General features: G+C 40.3%; 1 protein-coding gene across 3 annotated transcripts in view; it reads right to left on the reverse strand.

The window, feature by feature from the left end:
• The window catches only part of Adamts9 (ADAM metallopeptidase with thrombospondin type 1 motif 9), a 153,511-nt gene that overhangs the window by 83,988 nt on the left and 53,757 nt on the right, over window positions 1-15,766 (reverse strand). For all 3 annotated transcript variants that reach the window (XM_074044143.1, XM_074044144.1, XM_074044142.1), the window contains 7 exons: window positions 14,903-15,084; window positions 14,678-14,814; window positions 13,166-13,283; window positions 12,834-12,929; window positions 5,340-5,506; window positions 5,127-5,256; window positions 4,198-4,324 (listed from right to left, as the gene is read on the reverse strand). In XM_074044143.1, the coding sequence (XP_073900244.1) occupies window positions 4,198-4,324; window positions 5,127-5,256; window positions 5,340-5,506; window positions 12,834-12,929; window positions 13,166-13,283; window positions 14,678-14,814; window positions 14,903-15,084 (957 nt within the window). The remainder of the gene's footprint in view (window positions 1-4,197; window positions 4,325-5,126; window positions 5,257-5,339; window positions 5,507-12,833; window positions 12,930-13,165; window positions 13,284-14,677; window positions 14,815-14,902; window positions 15,085-15,766) is intronic.

Below are 15,766 nucleotides of genomic sequence, written 5' to 3' on the forward strand. Positions count from 1 at the left end.
ATGAACATTCTGTGAATTGATAAAAGAATGATTTCACTGCAATTGTGAATTTCCAGTGTAGTAAGTGCTGTGTACATTATACCTGTGATTAAAGGCTACAAATTCCTTGAAGACATGAGCCATATTCTACAAAACTTCATTACATACTTTAAAAATTAGATGTGAATCTGTCTTTGTCACCTCTGTTCCCTAGTATCCATAAGGAAACTTTCCCGGCACACAGTAGGTACTCAGTATGTACTGATGAGCTGTCTGGATCGTGTAATGTGCCAGGAACACGGTTGGTAATAATTACAATTTTTTTAGAAAGCTAATTTGAATAAGAAAGTCTAAATAAATAAACTTGAAATGTATTTTGCTGGTAAGATTTACAAATCCAAAAAAGATCATTTCTTTCTTATTTTAATTGGATTTTATTCTTGATTGTTAATTTGCTATTGCGCAGTAGCTGGGCAGTGTGGCATGGGATTTCTCACTAATGTCTAAAAGTAGGTCAGAGTTGACCACTGGTAAGTAAAATGGGCTGCAAAGGTTTTCCGTTAAAGTGACACATACTGGACAGGTTTTGTTCTAACCAGGGATACATTAAATGAGGGCTTGTAAACCAATGCTTTATCTCCTGTCACAGTGTAGTAGGGGAAACAGTGAGGCAAAAATGCAGACCAATTCATCAGAGACATCTGGAACTTTCATCTACACTTTGATTCTTGGCTACCTTCTCATTACCTTTGTCACCACTTCCTTATGGAAAGGTTATTTTCCATCCAGGAAAAGGGAGGCAAGCACTCTGCCTTCACGAGAAAACACTTTTGCAGCTCCAGCTGCAAAAATCATTCCCCTGATTTTCACACAAACCTCAGAAACTGAGGAGAGATCCTTGAAGAGTCTGTGGGAAGGTCACCATACTGTGCTAGGAACATTTGTCTCAAAATGTTATCATAGGTTTTACATTCCTTTTCTCAACAGGGATCTTAATATCAGTGCCGTGAGGTCATTCAGTTCATTTCATGGGAAATAAAACATAAGTGTATTTAATGACTACATTTTAGAAAAGCATATTCCCATGAGCTCTTAAGTGGAAACTGAGGAGAAATGCATGATTACATCTGTGTGGGGAGATATACAACTTTTGAATTAAACAGGTTTTTATGTTATGGGTTTTCTTAGGGCCTTCAAAGTGTGGAGGGGCATTGCAAAACTCCACACGAGGAAGGTGGTCCTTGGACAGGCCTCTCAAACACACGAGTCTACCCAATTTATAGTAATTCCTTCTCCACTCTCGGTTTTCCACACATACTGGGCCATAATTAGCACAAATCATGATTGTATTAACTGTCAGCTTGACAGAGAAGACAGCACATCTTCTCCAGGCTTGGTTGCTTTATAAACTAATCCTAAACTGCCTTTTTTTCTTTTTACTCTTTAATTCTGTCACTTCTACTAAAAGAAATGGCTACCATTCCTTCCCCATCTTTCTTTAGTCCATCAGAGATGCTATTATCATTGAACCCTGTTCTCTAAACTGCTACCCCTATTTGGTGGGTAGAGTTAAAGAATAAAAAAGTTAAATGTTTAAAAAAGGTGACTTTGTCCAAATGGGGAATTTGGAACAGCACTTTAACACAGCTACCATACGAAAACACTTTAAAACTTTACTTTGCCTAGGTACTGTGAAATAATTTTAATGAAAAATCAGAGGATGAGGCACAGGACCAGCAGCTAGGATGAATGTGAGCTCTGACACTAATGAAGAGATCCTGGGTGAGTCACTCCACCTCACTGAGCCTCATCTTCCTCACCTGTGAGTGGGTGAAGATGGAATCCACTTCATAAGGCTCGTTGATGAATCAATGCTATGTGTAGCGTTTAGCATGAATGGAAGAGACTCAAGAAAAGCCTTTCTTATAATGACATTGTTATCATTACCCTTGGGGTGTTCTTCTCCAACTAAGTTTTAAATATCATGCAAACACACATCAACCAATGAGGAGAATCATTTGAGATCTTCTGTGTAATCCGACCGAGCAATCTCCTGGGCACAGGCTACCTCTTACTACATGAGGTTTGTGAGAGCTATATGAATATTATGTAGGCTTCCAACACAGAAGAAACGTCTGAGTACACCAGATAAGCCAGCACCATCACACACTAAATCATGGGTCATACTGGGGTTGGCTCAAAGTGCAAAGTAGTAGTTTCTTGAAGTCACAGCTCAAACATTACCTCCACTCTGAAATTGGGTAAACTTTGAATAGGGTTATTAAAGGATCACTCATTTCTTTCTTTAGTCATATTTCATTCCTCAAAATGCTTCATACAAACTTGCCTCCTTTGCCATCATAAAAGCAGACTTAGTGCCATAGGAAGAAATCCTATAGTATCTGCAATTGTTCTATGAGACTCCACCAGTCCAGGTCAGATTCAGACAATGGAGAAGTAACACAAATGTAAGGGGTCTGAATAAAGCAGGACACAGAAGCAGGGCGGAAAACTGGTGGGGATTAGTTCTTTTTACACAGGAAGAAAAGCTTCCCAAAATGGGATCCATGACTACCACTCATCTTTATGACTGAATTGAGAATGAAAACAACTTCCTCTATGGAAGTGTAATGGGTGTAAGCCCATTGTCTCTAGAGAGGAAAAACCACCTTTAAACCTCTACCACTAAACTAGCTCGCTGTGTACCCTTGAGCAATTCAAGAAACTTCTATTAGCCTTCATTTTCCTTATTTATAAAACAGTGGTAATATCTGTATTACAGTGGTGTTTGAGAAATTTACAGGCTATCCATTATACTAATAGGATAATAGAAGATAATATAAAAATGATCCTATTAATTCAGGAATATTAATAGTATAACATACAGCATTAAAAGCAATTCTTAGGAAATGGTGGGCTATTAGGATTATTTTCAGTGTGCTAACTGGATATAACATGAATCTGAAAATGCAACCATTCTCAATTTATTAAGGTCATATCTCAAGAAAGCTAGCCACAAATGCAGTTTTGTCCACCGAACTTCAGTGATTGATTCACTTCAGCAATTACTTAGCTAATTAGTTTTTCTGAAAGGGTCTTTATTTCTAGTTTAACTTAACTACTGGCTGAAGCAAATGGGCTTATATGGACACTAGGTAAAAGAAAAAACTGCTCGGTGTTAGTGTCAATGTCTACCCTTACTATCTTCTTGTTTTATAATGACCTTTGGCCACTGTCAGTAACAATGGGTAGAGATGAAGTGTGACAGTGTGGAATGATCTTGGATTGAAACTCAGAGCCTCAGGTGAGGACTGGCAGAGCTATGGCACCTGTATTCTGCTGTTATGACAGACATTACTAATGGATCACACCACTATAATCTGTACCCTGAAACTCATAATCTGTGATGTAGCCAACATGACTTGAGAGGATTCAGCATACCAATCTAGAATCTTCAAAATGCTTAAGTATTTACTTTGCTACTTATGAGTGCAAAGATCTTTGCACATTCCCCCACTACACTTGCGAAAGGCAGATAAAGTAGCTCTCACCTTACCTGGCAATACCTGGCATGTAGAGTACACATGCAATCTTCTGGCTATTAAATACCTGACCATGGCACAGTTGATCTTGCAGGCAAATGGAAATACTTTAGAATTCCTCACCCACTCAATATTTCCTGCATGGGATTCTATGTTTTTCTTAAATACAGAACTGCATGAATATCTAGCTATTCATATAAGGATTTTCTTCTTGTTTCTTCTATGCCTCTATCTCAGTGCACTGCAACTTTTATGTGCTTAAGAGTCTTACTGGGTGTTTAGCCCTATCCTCTGGGAATATAGAAACCACTCTGAGTATGTAGAGAGATAAGGTTCCCCCTTTGCTGTAGACTTTCAAACAAAGCTTTTGCATAAGACTTGACTCAGTTGGAAGGACCACATCTACTCAGTGACTTCTGAGGATCAGATGAAAATGTTTTCTGGCAAATAACACACTCTGTTAACTATTTTTAATTCTTAGGGGAACAAGAAATCTGGAGGCATATGTCTTGGCTAAAGGGTACCAGAAAGATAGAGAACTGGCTGAAAGTTGTTTCATAGAAACACAGCAAGGGAATACAAAGATCAGCTCTGCTCCTTCTGAGCCACACATGAAGACTTCCCATAAGATCCTCCCATCTCAGAAGTAAAGACCAGAGAAAAACAGAGGCCCCACCTCAAGTCACAGTCTGTGCCACAGGCCTCGGTGACAGGTCCTGGCTGGGGCAACCGATCACATCTTTGATCAGAAACAGTAAGCTGATCAGATTCTCTGGTGCAAACAAGTTTTCGTCTTCGCTCCCCTAAGCAGAGAGAAAGAAACAATTATGCAGAGAAAATAACCTAGTCCATAAATTATTTAGACCTAAGGATTTCAAATGTTTTCTATAAAAGGCTAGATAATAAATATTTTCAGTTTTGTTGGCCATATGATATCTGTCACACTTCTTATATAGGGCAAAAGCAGCTACTCACAGATAATGCATAAACAAATTAGTGTGACTGTGTTCCAATAAAACTTTATTGATAAAAGAAGGTGGTGGGCTGGATTTCACCCTATGGCTGTAATTTGATGACCCTAATTTAATAAAAGGAAACAAAATAAATAACCTATAATGTAAATATTGAAAGCATGTCTCTGGAAAATTAAAGCAGCAGAGTTGATTTTGCTTGGTTTACACATGTGTGCAAAACTCTTAGGAGGAAGAAACCAAATGTAACCTGGATCCCTTCAAAAGTTAAACTTGCCAGTCCTAAGGAGATCCCAAGAAGGGAAATGAGAGATTGCCTATAGATAGAAAGGTTTAGCAGATTGCATACGTGTAGCTGTTAGTAAGAAAAAGAAAAAGAGCTGGGTGCTGGTGTCTCACGCCTGTAATCCTAGCTACTCAGGAGGCAGAGATCAGAAGGATTGCAGTTCAAAGCCAGCCCAGGCAAATAGTTTACGAGACCCTATCTCCAAAACACTCATCACAAAAAAGGGCTAGTGGAGTGTCTCGAGGTATAGGTCCTGAGTTCAAACACCAGTACCATAAAAAAAAAAATAAAAAAAAAAAGATTAAAACAACTCCTAAAATCCCCCAAACTGGAACTCTAAGCAGATACCTTGGCAGGGTTTGCTGCATGGCTGCCAGGGCCCGTGACTGTTCCAGTAAAATTGCTGAGGTTTGTCATCTATTGGAATATTGAATGAATATCGCACATCAGGGTTGTATAACTTTCCCACCGACAAAACCTGCAATGTGTGGACAGAGAGATGTTTGAGGGACTGTGATCTCAAATGAAGGAAAAGGGTGGTGGGACTGTGGTGTTTTTTACCTGAAGCAAAAGTTCTTGTTCTATGCGGTCTGTGGAGTTAATTCTTTCCACAACATTGTCAGATCCGCTGTATTCAATCACAGCATTCCCAACACGGATTTCCCTTTTGGACATGGTGACAACAAAGTCTCCGTTTAGCAAGAATTCGCCTTTACTGCTTGATAAAGCTGCAGATGAGAAAAGAGAATGTGCTGATCTATTGTTAATGACTCACTGCGTGGAATATGAAGGAACACTTTGATAGGCTCAGGGGGAAAAGATGGGAGTCTTTTGAGCCAGGCAGGCATGGCTTGCCACTTGTTGGCTGTGTGGCTTTGGGAAATCACATTCCCTTCCTGTCTCCATTTCTTTCTCTCTAACATGGAGAGAAAATCACCTACCCTTTTCGGTACCTGCTGAGTGAAATAAAACACAGGGATTCTACTTGGTATGGGATTTGTTTTGTAAGTCTCACAGTTACCAGTTTACAAATGGAGGCAAAAGTATTATGATTTGAAAGCATATACTAATAAACTGAATACTTATACATGTGATTCCCATATATATTATAATTAGTTGAGCCTATCAAGCCATTGTTAAGTTTTCTTTCTGTGAATCTGAAAATACATGCTCACTGCAATGCTCACATGACACTTTTCCAGTGAGGCCCACTGTGGTAGACAATCTGAAACAGCTCCCCATGATCCTTCTCTCGAGACATTCACACTCTATGTTATTCCCACCCATACTGAATAGAGGATATTGAAGAAATGATGGACAGTGACTTCCAAGACCAGTTCAAAAGCATGGTGGCTCTGTCTTGTTCTTCTTTGAATCTGGCTTTGGGAGAGGTCAGGTTGGGAGGATGCCCATGTGGAGGTCCTAAGCAAATATCAGTGAAGAACTGGGCCCTTCTGCCAACAGCCTCTGCATGAAGCATCTGGAGGTGGATCCTCCAGCCCCAGTCGAGCCTTCAAATAACACCATAGCCCTAATTGCAAATCATGACTACAAACTCATGACAGACCTCAAGCCACAAACACCCAGCTATACTGTTCCCAAACTCCTGACATGCGAAACTGGGATACAGTATATATTTGTTGTCTAAGACATCTTGATATGTCCTTTTTATTCTCCCCCACAGTTTTGGGGATTGAACTCAGGGCCTCACACTTGGTAGGCAAGTGTTTTACCAGTTGAGCCACACACCCAGTCCTTTTGCTTTTTGTTAGTTTGTCTTTTTCTGATAGGATCTTGTACTTTTGCCCAGGCCAGCTTTACATAACAATACTCCTACCTCTGCCTCTTGAATAGGTAGGATTACAGGTGTGTGCCACCAGGCCTGGCTCTTACCATGTCTTAAACTAACTTGTTACACAGTAAAAGCTTAATACATGTACCCAAACCATTCTTTTTAAAACTACAAATGTCCCCCACTGCCAGTACAGGTTATGTAGCTCTACCTCTTCCCACCTTAATTTTTTTCACAGCACTTTGTTTATGTAAGCCCCAGGAGGGCAAGGATATCAGTACTTCTTTCTTCACTACTACATCTCAGATTCTTAAAAAGCACATTGAAGGTGCTCAATTAACACTTCTTCTTTCCCTTTGTTTTTTTTTTTTTTTGAGAATGAGACTACTCTAAATTTATAAACAATGAACAAATCAATGCAGCTGAAAAGTAGATATAGGGAAATGGCTTGAATCAAGTGTCAAAACACTTGCCAGATGAAGATCTGAAAGAGTTAGATCAATTATGGAATCTAAAATAGCAAAACCCATAGAATCAGAGAACTGAACAGTGGTTGCCAGGGGCTGGGAGTGGGGACGTGCAGACATTGTCAGATGTGTAAAGTTTCAGTCACGCAAGATGAGTAAAGCCCTGGATAGTTAGTGCACAGCACAGGGACTGTTTGCTACGAGGGCAGATTTAAATTTGCTCATCACACACACACAGACACAGACACACACAGACACACACAAACACACAGACACATAGAGACACACACATACACACACACAGACACACACACACACACACACATACACACAAGAGGAACATAAAAAGTGGTAACTATGTAGAAAGATGGTAAGTCAATTATCCTGGGTTTCGTGACCATTTCACAATGTATATAAAAAAATTAGTGGCTGCACCTTAAATAACATAATTTTTATTTGTCAAATACACCTCACTAAAATTTCTAAAATAGGAAAGAAAACTGAGAAGGAAGATGAGACATTTGCTTCTGAAGGAATAATTTACTTTTCAAAGAGCCAAAGGAGACTATCGGGAAATCTTTATTAATAAAACCCCAGAAAGTTTTTCTGCTATTTGTTTCTTGTTTTTATGAGACAGGGTCTCTCAATGTAGCCCTGTCCCTAGAAAATTTTTCTGAAATGACTCCTTTTTCAGATTTTATTATTAAATTCAAACTTTGAGTGAAGAAGTACTACTTCATTATCATATTGCCTAACTGGACAACTTACACAGAAATACTTATTGATTGTTTTATTTTCAATTCTAAAAACCTTGGCATGATCAAAATTAAAATATAGTTTTTATGGGCTGAGATGTAGCTCAGTGGCAGAGCGCTTACCTAGCATGCTCAAAGCTTTGGGTTTCATCCCCAGCACCACAAGAAAACAAAAGCATAATTTTGTTGAATATAAAATTACAACAAATTTGAGCCAGGCATAGTGGCTTGTGCCTGCAATCCCAGTTGCTTAGAGGCAGAGGTAAGAAGATCTCAAGTTGAGGCAAGCTCAGGCAAAAGTTAGCATGTGACCCTACCTGAAAAAACATACTTAAAAAAAAAAAAAGTAAAGGACTGGGGACATGCCTTCAATCTCCAGTACTACAAAAATATCAAATAAATTTATTTTCATACTTTTACAGTAAAATCCCAACCACACCTTTTCCCTCTAGCACTTATCACGAACTTTGGGTCTAATTTAAGTAAGCCAGTCTTCAGTATCTATGGGCTCCATGTCTATGTGTTCAACCATTTCTGTGCCATTCAGCCTGGTAGACCATGATGCCTGCATATGCTCTGCATCCTTGTCACACTTCTGTGAGGCTGAGTCTGCTATAGATGCCAGAATGAGAGAAAAGCGTGACTTAGAGATGATTAAATTGATTTCCCAAGGCCAGGTGGCTTCTAGGTCCAGAGCTTGCTAATCACTGCAATTTTCCAAGAAGCCAGTCAGTGGATGCTTTCTAAGTGAGATTCTTTCATTTACATACAAATAGAAATCAGTAAGTTTGGGTTGCAGATTTAAGAAATTTAAGTAATTTTACACAAGCCTTTTAGTTTAAAAATGCATAAAAAGTAACAAGCACTTAAAGATTCTCTTTTGCAAACCCAAGAAACATCCCCCCCTTAGTAGGTGGCTCAATAGATGTTGTTAAAAGGACGAGTGAGGGATTGAACCTGACATTCATGACAAGGAGAATACCGGGCTTCCAGCCAGATGACTGTTCCCAGCTGGTGTAAACCTCCTACAACCTCGTCTCGCCTGCAGCTCCTGCAGCGCCAGACCCACCAGCCATGCGAGAGCAGCAGTTTCAATGGGTCACTGACTGGGGACGAGGTTGTTTCCGTGTCACCTCAGGCATCCCAAGGCTGCTCCCTCAAGCGGGTCACTTACTGCATGCTCCTTAACCTAATTAATGGTGAACAGGGAATGAATCAGGAGATCAAATGATGTAAGTCTCCTCTATGATTTGCTCTGGTTAATGGTTTGTCCCCAGATATCTGTAAAATCAGAGATGAAAGGAAATCCTTGCTTTATCTTGCACTGAATCGATTCCTGACTTCCCACTGCCACAATTCATCAAGGGCTAAGTGTCTTGGAGACAAGTAAGTATCACAGAAATGGCTACTTTTTCTTCTAAAGAGATAGGAACATGGCGGCCATTAGAACTACTTGGCTTTAACCCAACAGGAGAGGTCTCCATGACAGGACAACTTTCACAGGGAGACTTTCTGCTTAGGTACCTTATGAAACAAATAGTTTCCTGAAAACAAGAGCTTCCTGCTCAACCTCCCACTAATGAGATTACAGGCGCTAATTTCCTGGGTTGCTTTTCTTGTCATGGCACCCATCAGAACTGAGTTACTATAAAGGCGCTCTCTCCTGGAAACTGCTCCCTCATCAAAACACATAGAAAGAGTAAGGCTTGACTGACTTTTATACAACCACGGGGGATAAGATGATGGTTGCTTAGCAACAGAAGAGCAGTGATTGGACTCACAAGTGCGTGTGCTCTGTAAAGTCCCCTCAGTGATTTGTTGCACCTTGCTCCAAGCCAAGAGATGACATCAGATGCTTCCTAACTTCTTAAGGGACCACAGTGAGGTCAGGAGCTCTGAAGTCTCAACTTTCACACTCAGTGGACTGTGACTTACAATCAGTGCTCGAACACTTTCATTTGCTTCCAGAGAGACTTGCAAATGACGTTCCCATAATATTACATTAATGAGCCACGAGTGGCACCGCCTGCTTGCCCTTGATGACAAATCTTCTTTAATTTTGTTTTCATTCTTTACAAGGAAATTAAGAAATCACCAATGAAGAATAAGAAGCTATCAGGAGGCTCTCTCCAAATTTGGGTGACCAACATATGGTGATTAAATTGAACTGAAGTGAGTTCACTATTTGGACAGAGATTATTTTCCCAAGAAGAAGAAGAATGGAAGAGAATCCTGCCTTTTGAGGAGAAGAAAGGATCAACTCAATGTAGCTTTCAGTTCTCAAGAAATTAATTTATAAAGGAGGCTGCAAACAATGCTATTTGATTTAATTAAGAAGTAGTTAGGACATACACCCAGCAACTCAAATTAATAACCAAGAACATGGAGAAGTGCTTAACCCATTTGCAGTAGTGGAAGTAGAGGTGTGGGACTCCCCCCCAAAAAAAATAATTTGAAAATGTTCCATAAGAACTTTGCTAATTGTCTCATCATTACAATTCCTTTTTGTGTGCTGTTGGAGATAGAACCCAAGGCCTTGTGCATACTGAACGATGGTTTACCACTGAGTTGCATCCGGAGCCCTGGTAATTTTCTTAGAAAGTTGCCACTCAGTTGGACCTTTAGGGTGCAAAAAGATGATGCAGCCTTCAAGTAATTAATTACAAGTAAGAATCTGCAGCCTTTGAAAGAAGGGATGAATCTGTGTCTCCAAGGTAACTCTATTCCCCCCTTCATGAAGTACACAGTAGGTACTCAGCAAAGATAGAACATGCAATGGATGCTTAACAATTCAGCAAATGTTTACTCAGCAGCTATCCTGTGCAGGCTTTGCATGAGGAGCTGAAGATGTAGAGATATGGCCCCAGCTTTAAAATTCAAGGGATCATGGATGAAAAAGGAAATCTTCCCATCTCTGTTGACAACAACTTCATCCTTTCTATTGCTTAGTTCACAACCTTGGAGTTTCTGACTCTCCTTTTGACTCTAAGACAACTTTGATCCATCTTTTCTTTTTTTCCCACACACCATGTTAATTCATCAACAAATCATGATGAATTGACTCAAACAGAATCCAGAATCTGACCACCTCCATGTTCTCTCTTGGGACCAAACATCAGCAGTCTGTCTGTCTGTCTCTCACTATTTATTTATTTGTGGTACTGGAATTTGAACACACGCTTGCTAGGCAGGTAGGTGCTTTATCACTTGGCCACACTCCAGCCACTTTTGATTTAGTTATTTTTCAGATAGAGTCTCGTACTTTTGCTCAGAACCGGTCTTGGACTGTGCTCCTCCTTACCTTTGCCTCCCACATAGCTAGGATCACAAATGTGTCACAGTGCCTGACCCTCTTGGATTTGTGACATAACATCTTAGCCAGTGGGCTGCTCTACGCTACCCATCTATGTTCAATATAGCAATCAGAGTGCTCTTTCGCAAACATAAATATGGTTATATCCAACATCAGTAGTGTCCCATGTCTCTCAGACTTCATGCTGAAGTCTTTACAAGGGTTTCTGTTCTACATGATCTCGTACCGTTATCTGTTTAACCCCACCTAAGACTCTCCTACATGTCCATTCAGCAACAACCACATTGGCCTCCCTTGGCTCTTCACATAATCCACAGACTCCTACTTCAAAGACTTTGCACAGGCTATTCCCTCTGCTTGAGATGCTCTTCCCCAAGACAACCTATCCTTCTCTCCACTTCAAACATTTTAGCTCCTTTGTCCCCACTCATTCTTGCTGTTCCAATTTCCCTTTCCTTCTAATAGTATAGAGTTTATTTATTCCATTATTGTTATTGTCTATCTCCTCCCATGAAAAAGTAGGCTCCAAGAAGAAAGGGATTTTTTAAATTAATTTTTGGTCTGTTTTGTTTATTGTACCGAAAATAATGCTGGTGAATATTAAATAAGTGAATGAATGAATGAATGCTGATACACAGCAGAAAATGCTACAACAGAGTCATGCATAAATAAGCATGAATAGTGTGCTTGGCTAAAGGATCACTGTCTATGGATGCACAAATTCCTGCAGACATTTCAAAATACAGATGTAAGTTCTAATCTGATTCAACAAATACTCATTAACTAGCTCAGCATGTCCAAATGTTTGGATTAAGTTTCTATAGAGGATGTATTTGGATGGATAAATAGAGTTCCTGCCTGGATATTATAAGAGAGAAAGTACATTAATTTCTCTCAAAAATTGACTGCCCAGCAAGATGTCTAGATCCGACAGATCCAAGTGCAAGCCATGATTAGGTTTCATAGCCAGGCACAGCCTGGTTGTGCAAAGTGATCTGTAGAATCATTTTTAGTCATTCCACTATTCCTCCTGTCCTTTTTTTTAAAGGGCAGGTGGGCAAATTCCATAATCCCTTAGGGTAGTTTAAAGAATAAATTCAAGGGGAACTGGAATGGGCAAGCCTGTGGTGTATTGTGGTTTAAATGAAAGGAGTAGATACAAATGAATTATAGGATGAAATACAAGGAATAAATATGAATTAATTCTGACAGGAGGAAGAATCTGTAAAGAAACATTCTTGTAATGAGTTGAGAAAAATGTGCCATTATAGAATCTTTTGGATGGATCAGCCATGATAAAATATTGAAAAGGCCCATCAGGGATCTGCTACTGGTTAGAGTTGATAACATTAAAATTAAGTCAGATAATGTCACTAACAAAGCATTTGCTAGTCAGTCACCCACAGGATAGATTTTTTTAAGACTCAGTGAGACCCATGAATTTATGCTAAATTTAGAGGGTGGTATTTTAAAAATTTGACTTGGAAGCCTTTTTATTTTGTAAAATCCAGAGAAAATCCCTTGAAATTAAATAGTGCAATTCCATAACCCTTGAATCAATACTCTGAGTATATATGTGTGAGAGTGAAATACAATGATGAATTTTAAGATCAACTTCTTTTCTGAAAAGAAGTTTGCCCTGCACAGAAGAGGAAAGAAAGTAATACATGCCAGTTGTTTCAGAAAGAACAGCAGAATTCCTGCAAAGGCAGGTGCATGGCATCTTACCTAAATAGTTGTCATCCTCTGATTTCCCCGAGAAGCTGTGCTGCCGCACATCGATACTGGTAGCACCAGCTGGAATTCGGACCACAGTATTGTAACCTGAAAAAGAATTTAGCAGAAACTCAGCATTTCCCATAATGGTTCACTTTCTCTAAGAACAGAATGAAAAGTGTACAATGAAAAAACAATTCTTTTAGGTGCCTTATAGCCAGATGGATAATGTTCATGGTTAAACATAAATGATTTTACGCTTGGCATTAATACTTGTATGCATTGCATGTAGTTAACGATTTTGAAAGCTTTCCTTCTCACGGTTCTTAGGAGCAGATTCTTACCATAATGTACTGTATTAAATGTTCCCGCCACTGTTTTGCAAGAAGAATTATCACCACCGCAAACCCCACATTTATCTCTCCGAGCTTTTGAGTTTAAAACATGATCGCATCCAGCTTGCTTTGAAAAAGAAAACATTTAAAATAAATGGTAAGTAAGAAAGAGATAACAAAATGGCAAGTAATGCATTTCTTTCAATGATGTGGATCCAAAATGTCAAGAAAGCCATGCTCCTTTAAACTTTCAAAGGCTGAAAAGTCAAATTGTCTACAGTTTGCTATTTCAAATGCAGTCCTTGGACCAACACCCATCACATCTTGATGCTGTTAGGAATGGAAAAATCTCAAATATACAGGAATCAGAGTTGGCATTTTTATAAGGCTTCCCAGTGCTTCATGTGCAGATTCAAGTTTGAGGCACACTGGTCTTCGAATAAGCAGTGTAAATGAGCAAAACTGCTCAGGAATGAAGGAACAGACAGGGGGCCGTTGTAAGGGCTGTATCTAATTAAAGACCTCATGCCCATCGTCAGGGAGAAGCCACTGACCACTCCAGGCTACTGCTGACATTTCCAACTGGAGCTCAGTGTTGACATTTTCCAATTTTTCAAGAGAGGTTGGAAAATTTGATTTGATGTGAAATCTCGTGTGTTCAAATATTGTCTCCACATGCAGGGCAAAGAGTGACTCCAGAACTCTCTCACGTATGAATATGATATAGCAGTATAGACTGAGCAGTAAAGAGTACACTGACAGCAGGAAGGCCAGGAGAAGACAGCCCACATTCCTGTCCCTTTGGTTCCTCTGTGTGAACTCATCCTTGAGGAGAAACTCAGCGTGTTGTGATGTAGTAGACCAATGAGGGAACTCACATGACAATGCAAGCTGGAAAGGGGATGAAGTTCTTGGGGTTGCTCCTTCAGCCAAATTGGACTGATAAGGAACCCCAACTGGCCTTTGGACAACAGGCAAGGAACAAATATGCCATCTCAGAGCCCAGCTGGATCAGCAATGGTTTCTGATAGATATGAATAGCAAAATGGGATCAGGTCCTGGAGAAATCATTGCTGTGAGGCACGTCTCAGGTGAAAGCAATGGTGGTTCAAATCATAAAGAGAAATCTGAGTTAGGTCAGCTCTTCCTCCTGGCATCTTTCTGGAAAGCTTGCTTTCAGGAAGTATTTGGATTTAACATTAAGCCCTCAGGTTATAGAAAAGGGATGTGTGTGCAAAGTATTGTAATAAATTTTCAAGGGGAGGATTTATGCAGACTCACAGAGACTGAAGATGTCAAGAAAAATACAAACCAGTGGTTTCTCAAACTTTGGTAGAAGATATATCAGAATGTGCGATGCATGGATGCTGATGCTACCATTAATCCAGGGACCACACTTTGAGAACCACTAGTTGGAAGAGAACACACAGATAGTAGCAGCTGCTGTTCCATCTAAGGAAGCCACAAATCACAGCTTGGCAACAGGACAGTACAGGAAAGAAAATATCATCTGGGACTTACCCGACAAAGGCCTTGGACACAGATATCATTTGTGTCCTGGCCACAAGGAGTCCCATCCACCACTCTGTCTCGGAGCTGATAGTAGGCTGTGTTCCCTGCTACTCTGCAGAACAACTTGCATCGGTCCTTCATCAAAACTAGAGATGAGAAACATGACACAATGTGGCTTTCAGGCCTGGACCCAGTGCCAGCCTGCCCACCCGACACCTGCCTGGACGCACTTACTTCCGCTGTACTTAGGGACCCAGCGCACGTTGGCATGCAGACCGTTGATGTTAAAATGCTTCCCGTCAAAGTGAGCACACTGCTCATCTCGGAAGTCTCGCTTCTGCTTCATACAGGGCTCCGTGTTGCAGGATTTAAACTTCATTCTACGCCCTACACAGTATTTGCCACCATTTTTTGGCCTAAGAAAATGTAAACACACACACACACACACACACATACACACACACACACTGTATTATCAAGTACTTCTCCACGTATCACTCATTTATGTCATGACTTCCCATTTTCCAGGGAAGAAAATTTGATGAAGCATATGAGGGGGGTAGGGAGGGAGGGGAAGGGTGGGGATGATTAGGAAGGGCAAGGGCTCCTGATTCTGGTTTCGCATTCTATCCTTTATGAAGGGATTTGCCTTCAATACCATTCAACTTGGGTGAGTCTTTCAACCTTTGTAAGCCTCAGCCTCAGTGCCTACATCTGTAAAATGGGATGCTGCCATGACGGAAGGCTGCCTAGAGGATCAAATGCCAGGATATATAGATGCCCAAAATATGAACCCTGAATCCATAAGGCTAGTTTTTGTCTTCTTCCTCCCCAACATTTACAGTCTTTCAATTTTAAAAACATTGTTTCCCTGGTTACTGTGCAAGCTACCTGAGCTCCCTTCTTCATATCCAAAACAGACATAACCCTGAGCCTTGCAAGTCTTGCTGTGGATGGGAGTACCTTATCACATGGTGATAAGCATCTGCTTATCAGTAGCCGGCTTGCTGCCTGTCCACACCTTGATATACTCAGAGGAGACCATGGAAGCACACGCCCTTCCTCCTCCACTCACTCTGTCCCTCCCCAACCCCTCTC

Source organism: Castor canadensis, chromosome 10, assembly GCF_047511655.1.
Source record: "Castor canadensis chromosome 10, mCasCan1.hap1v2, whole genome shotgun sequence".
In the NCBI taxonomy this organism is placed as follows: Eukaryota; Metazoa; Chordata; class Mammalia; order Rodentia; family Castoridae; genus Castor; species Castor canadensis.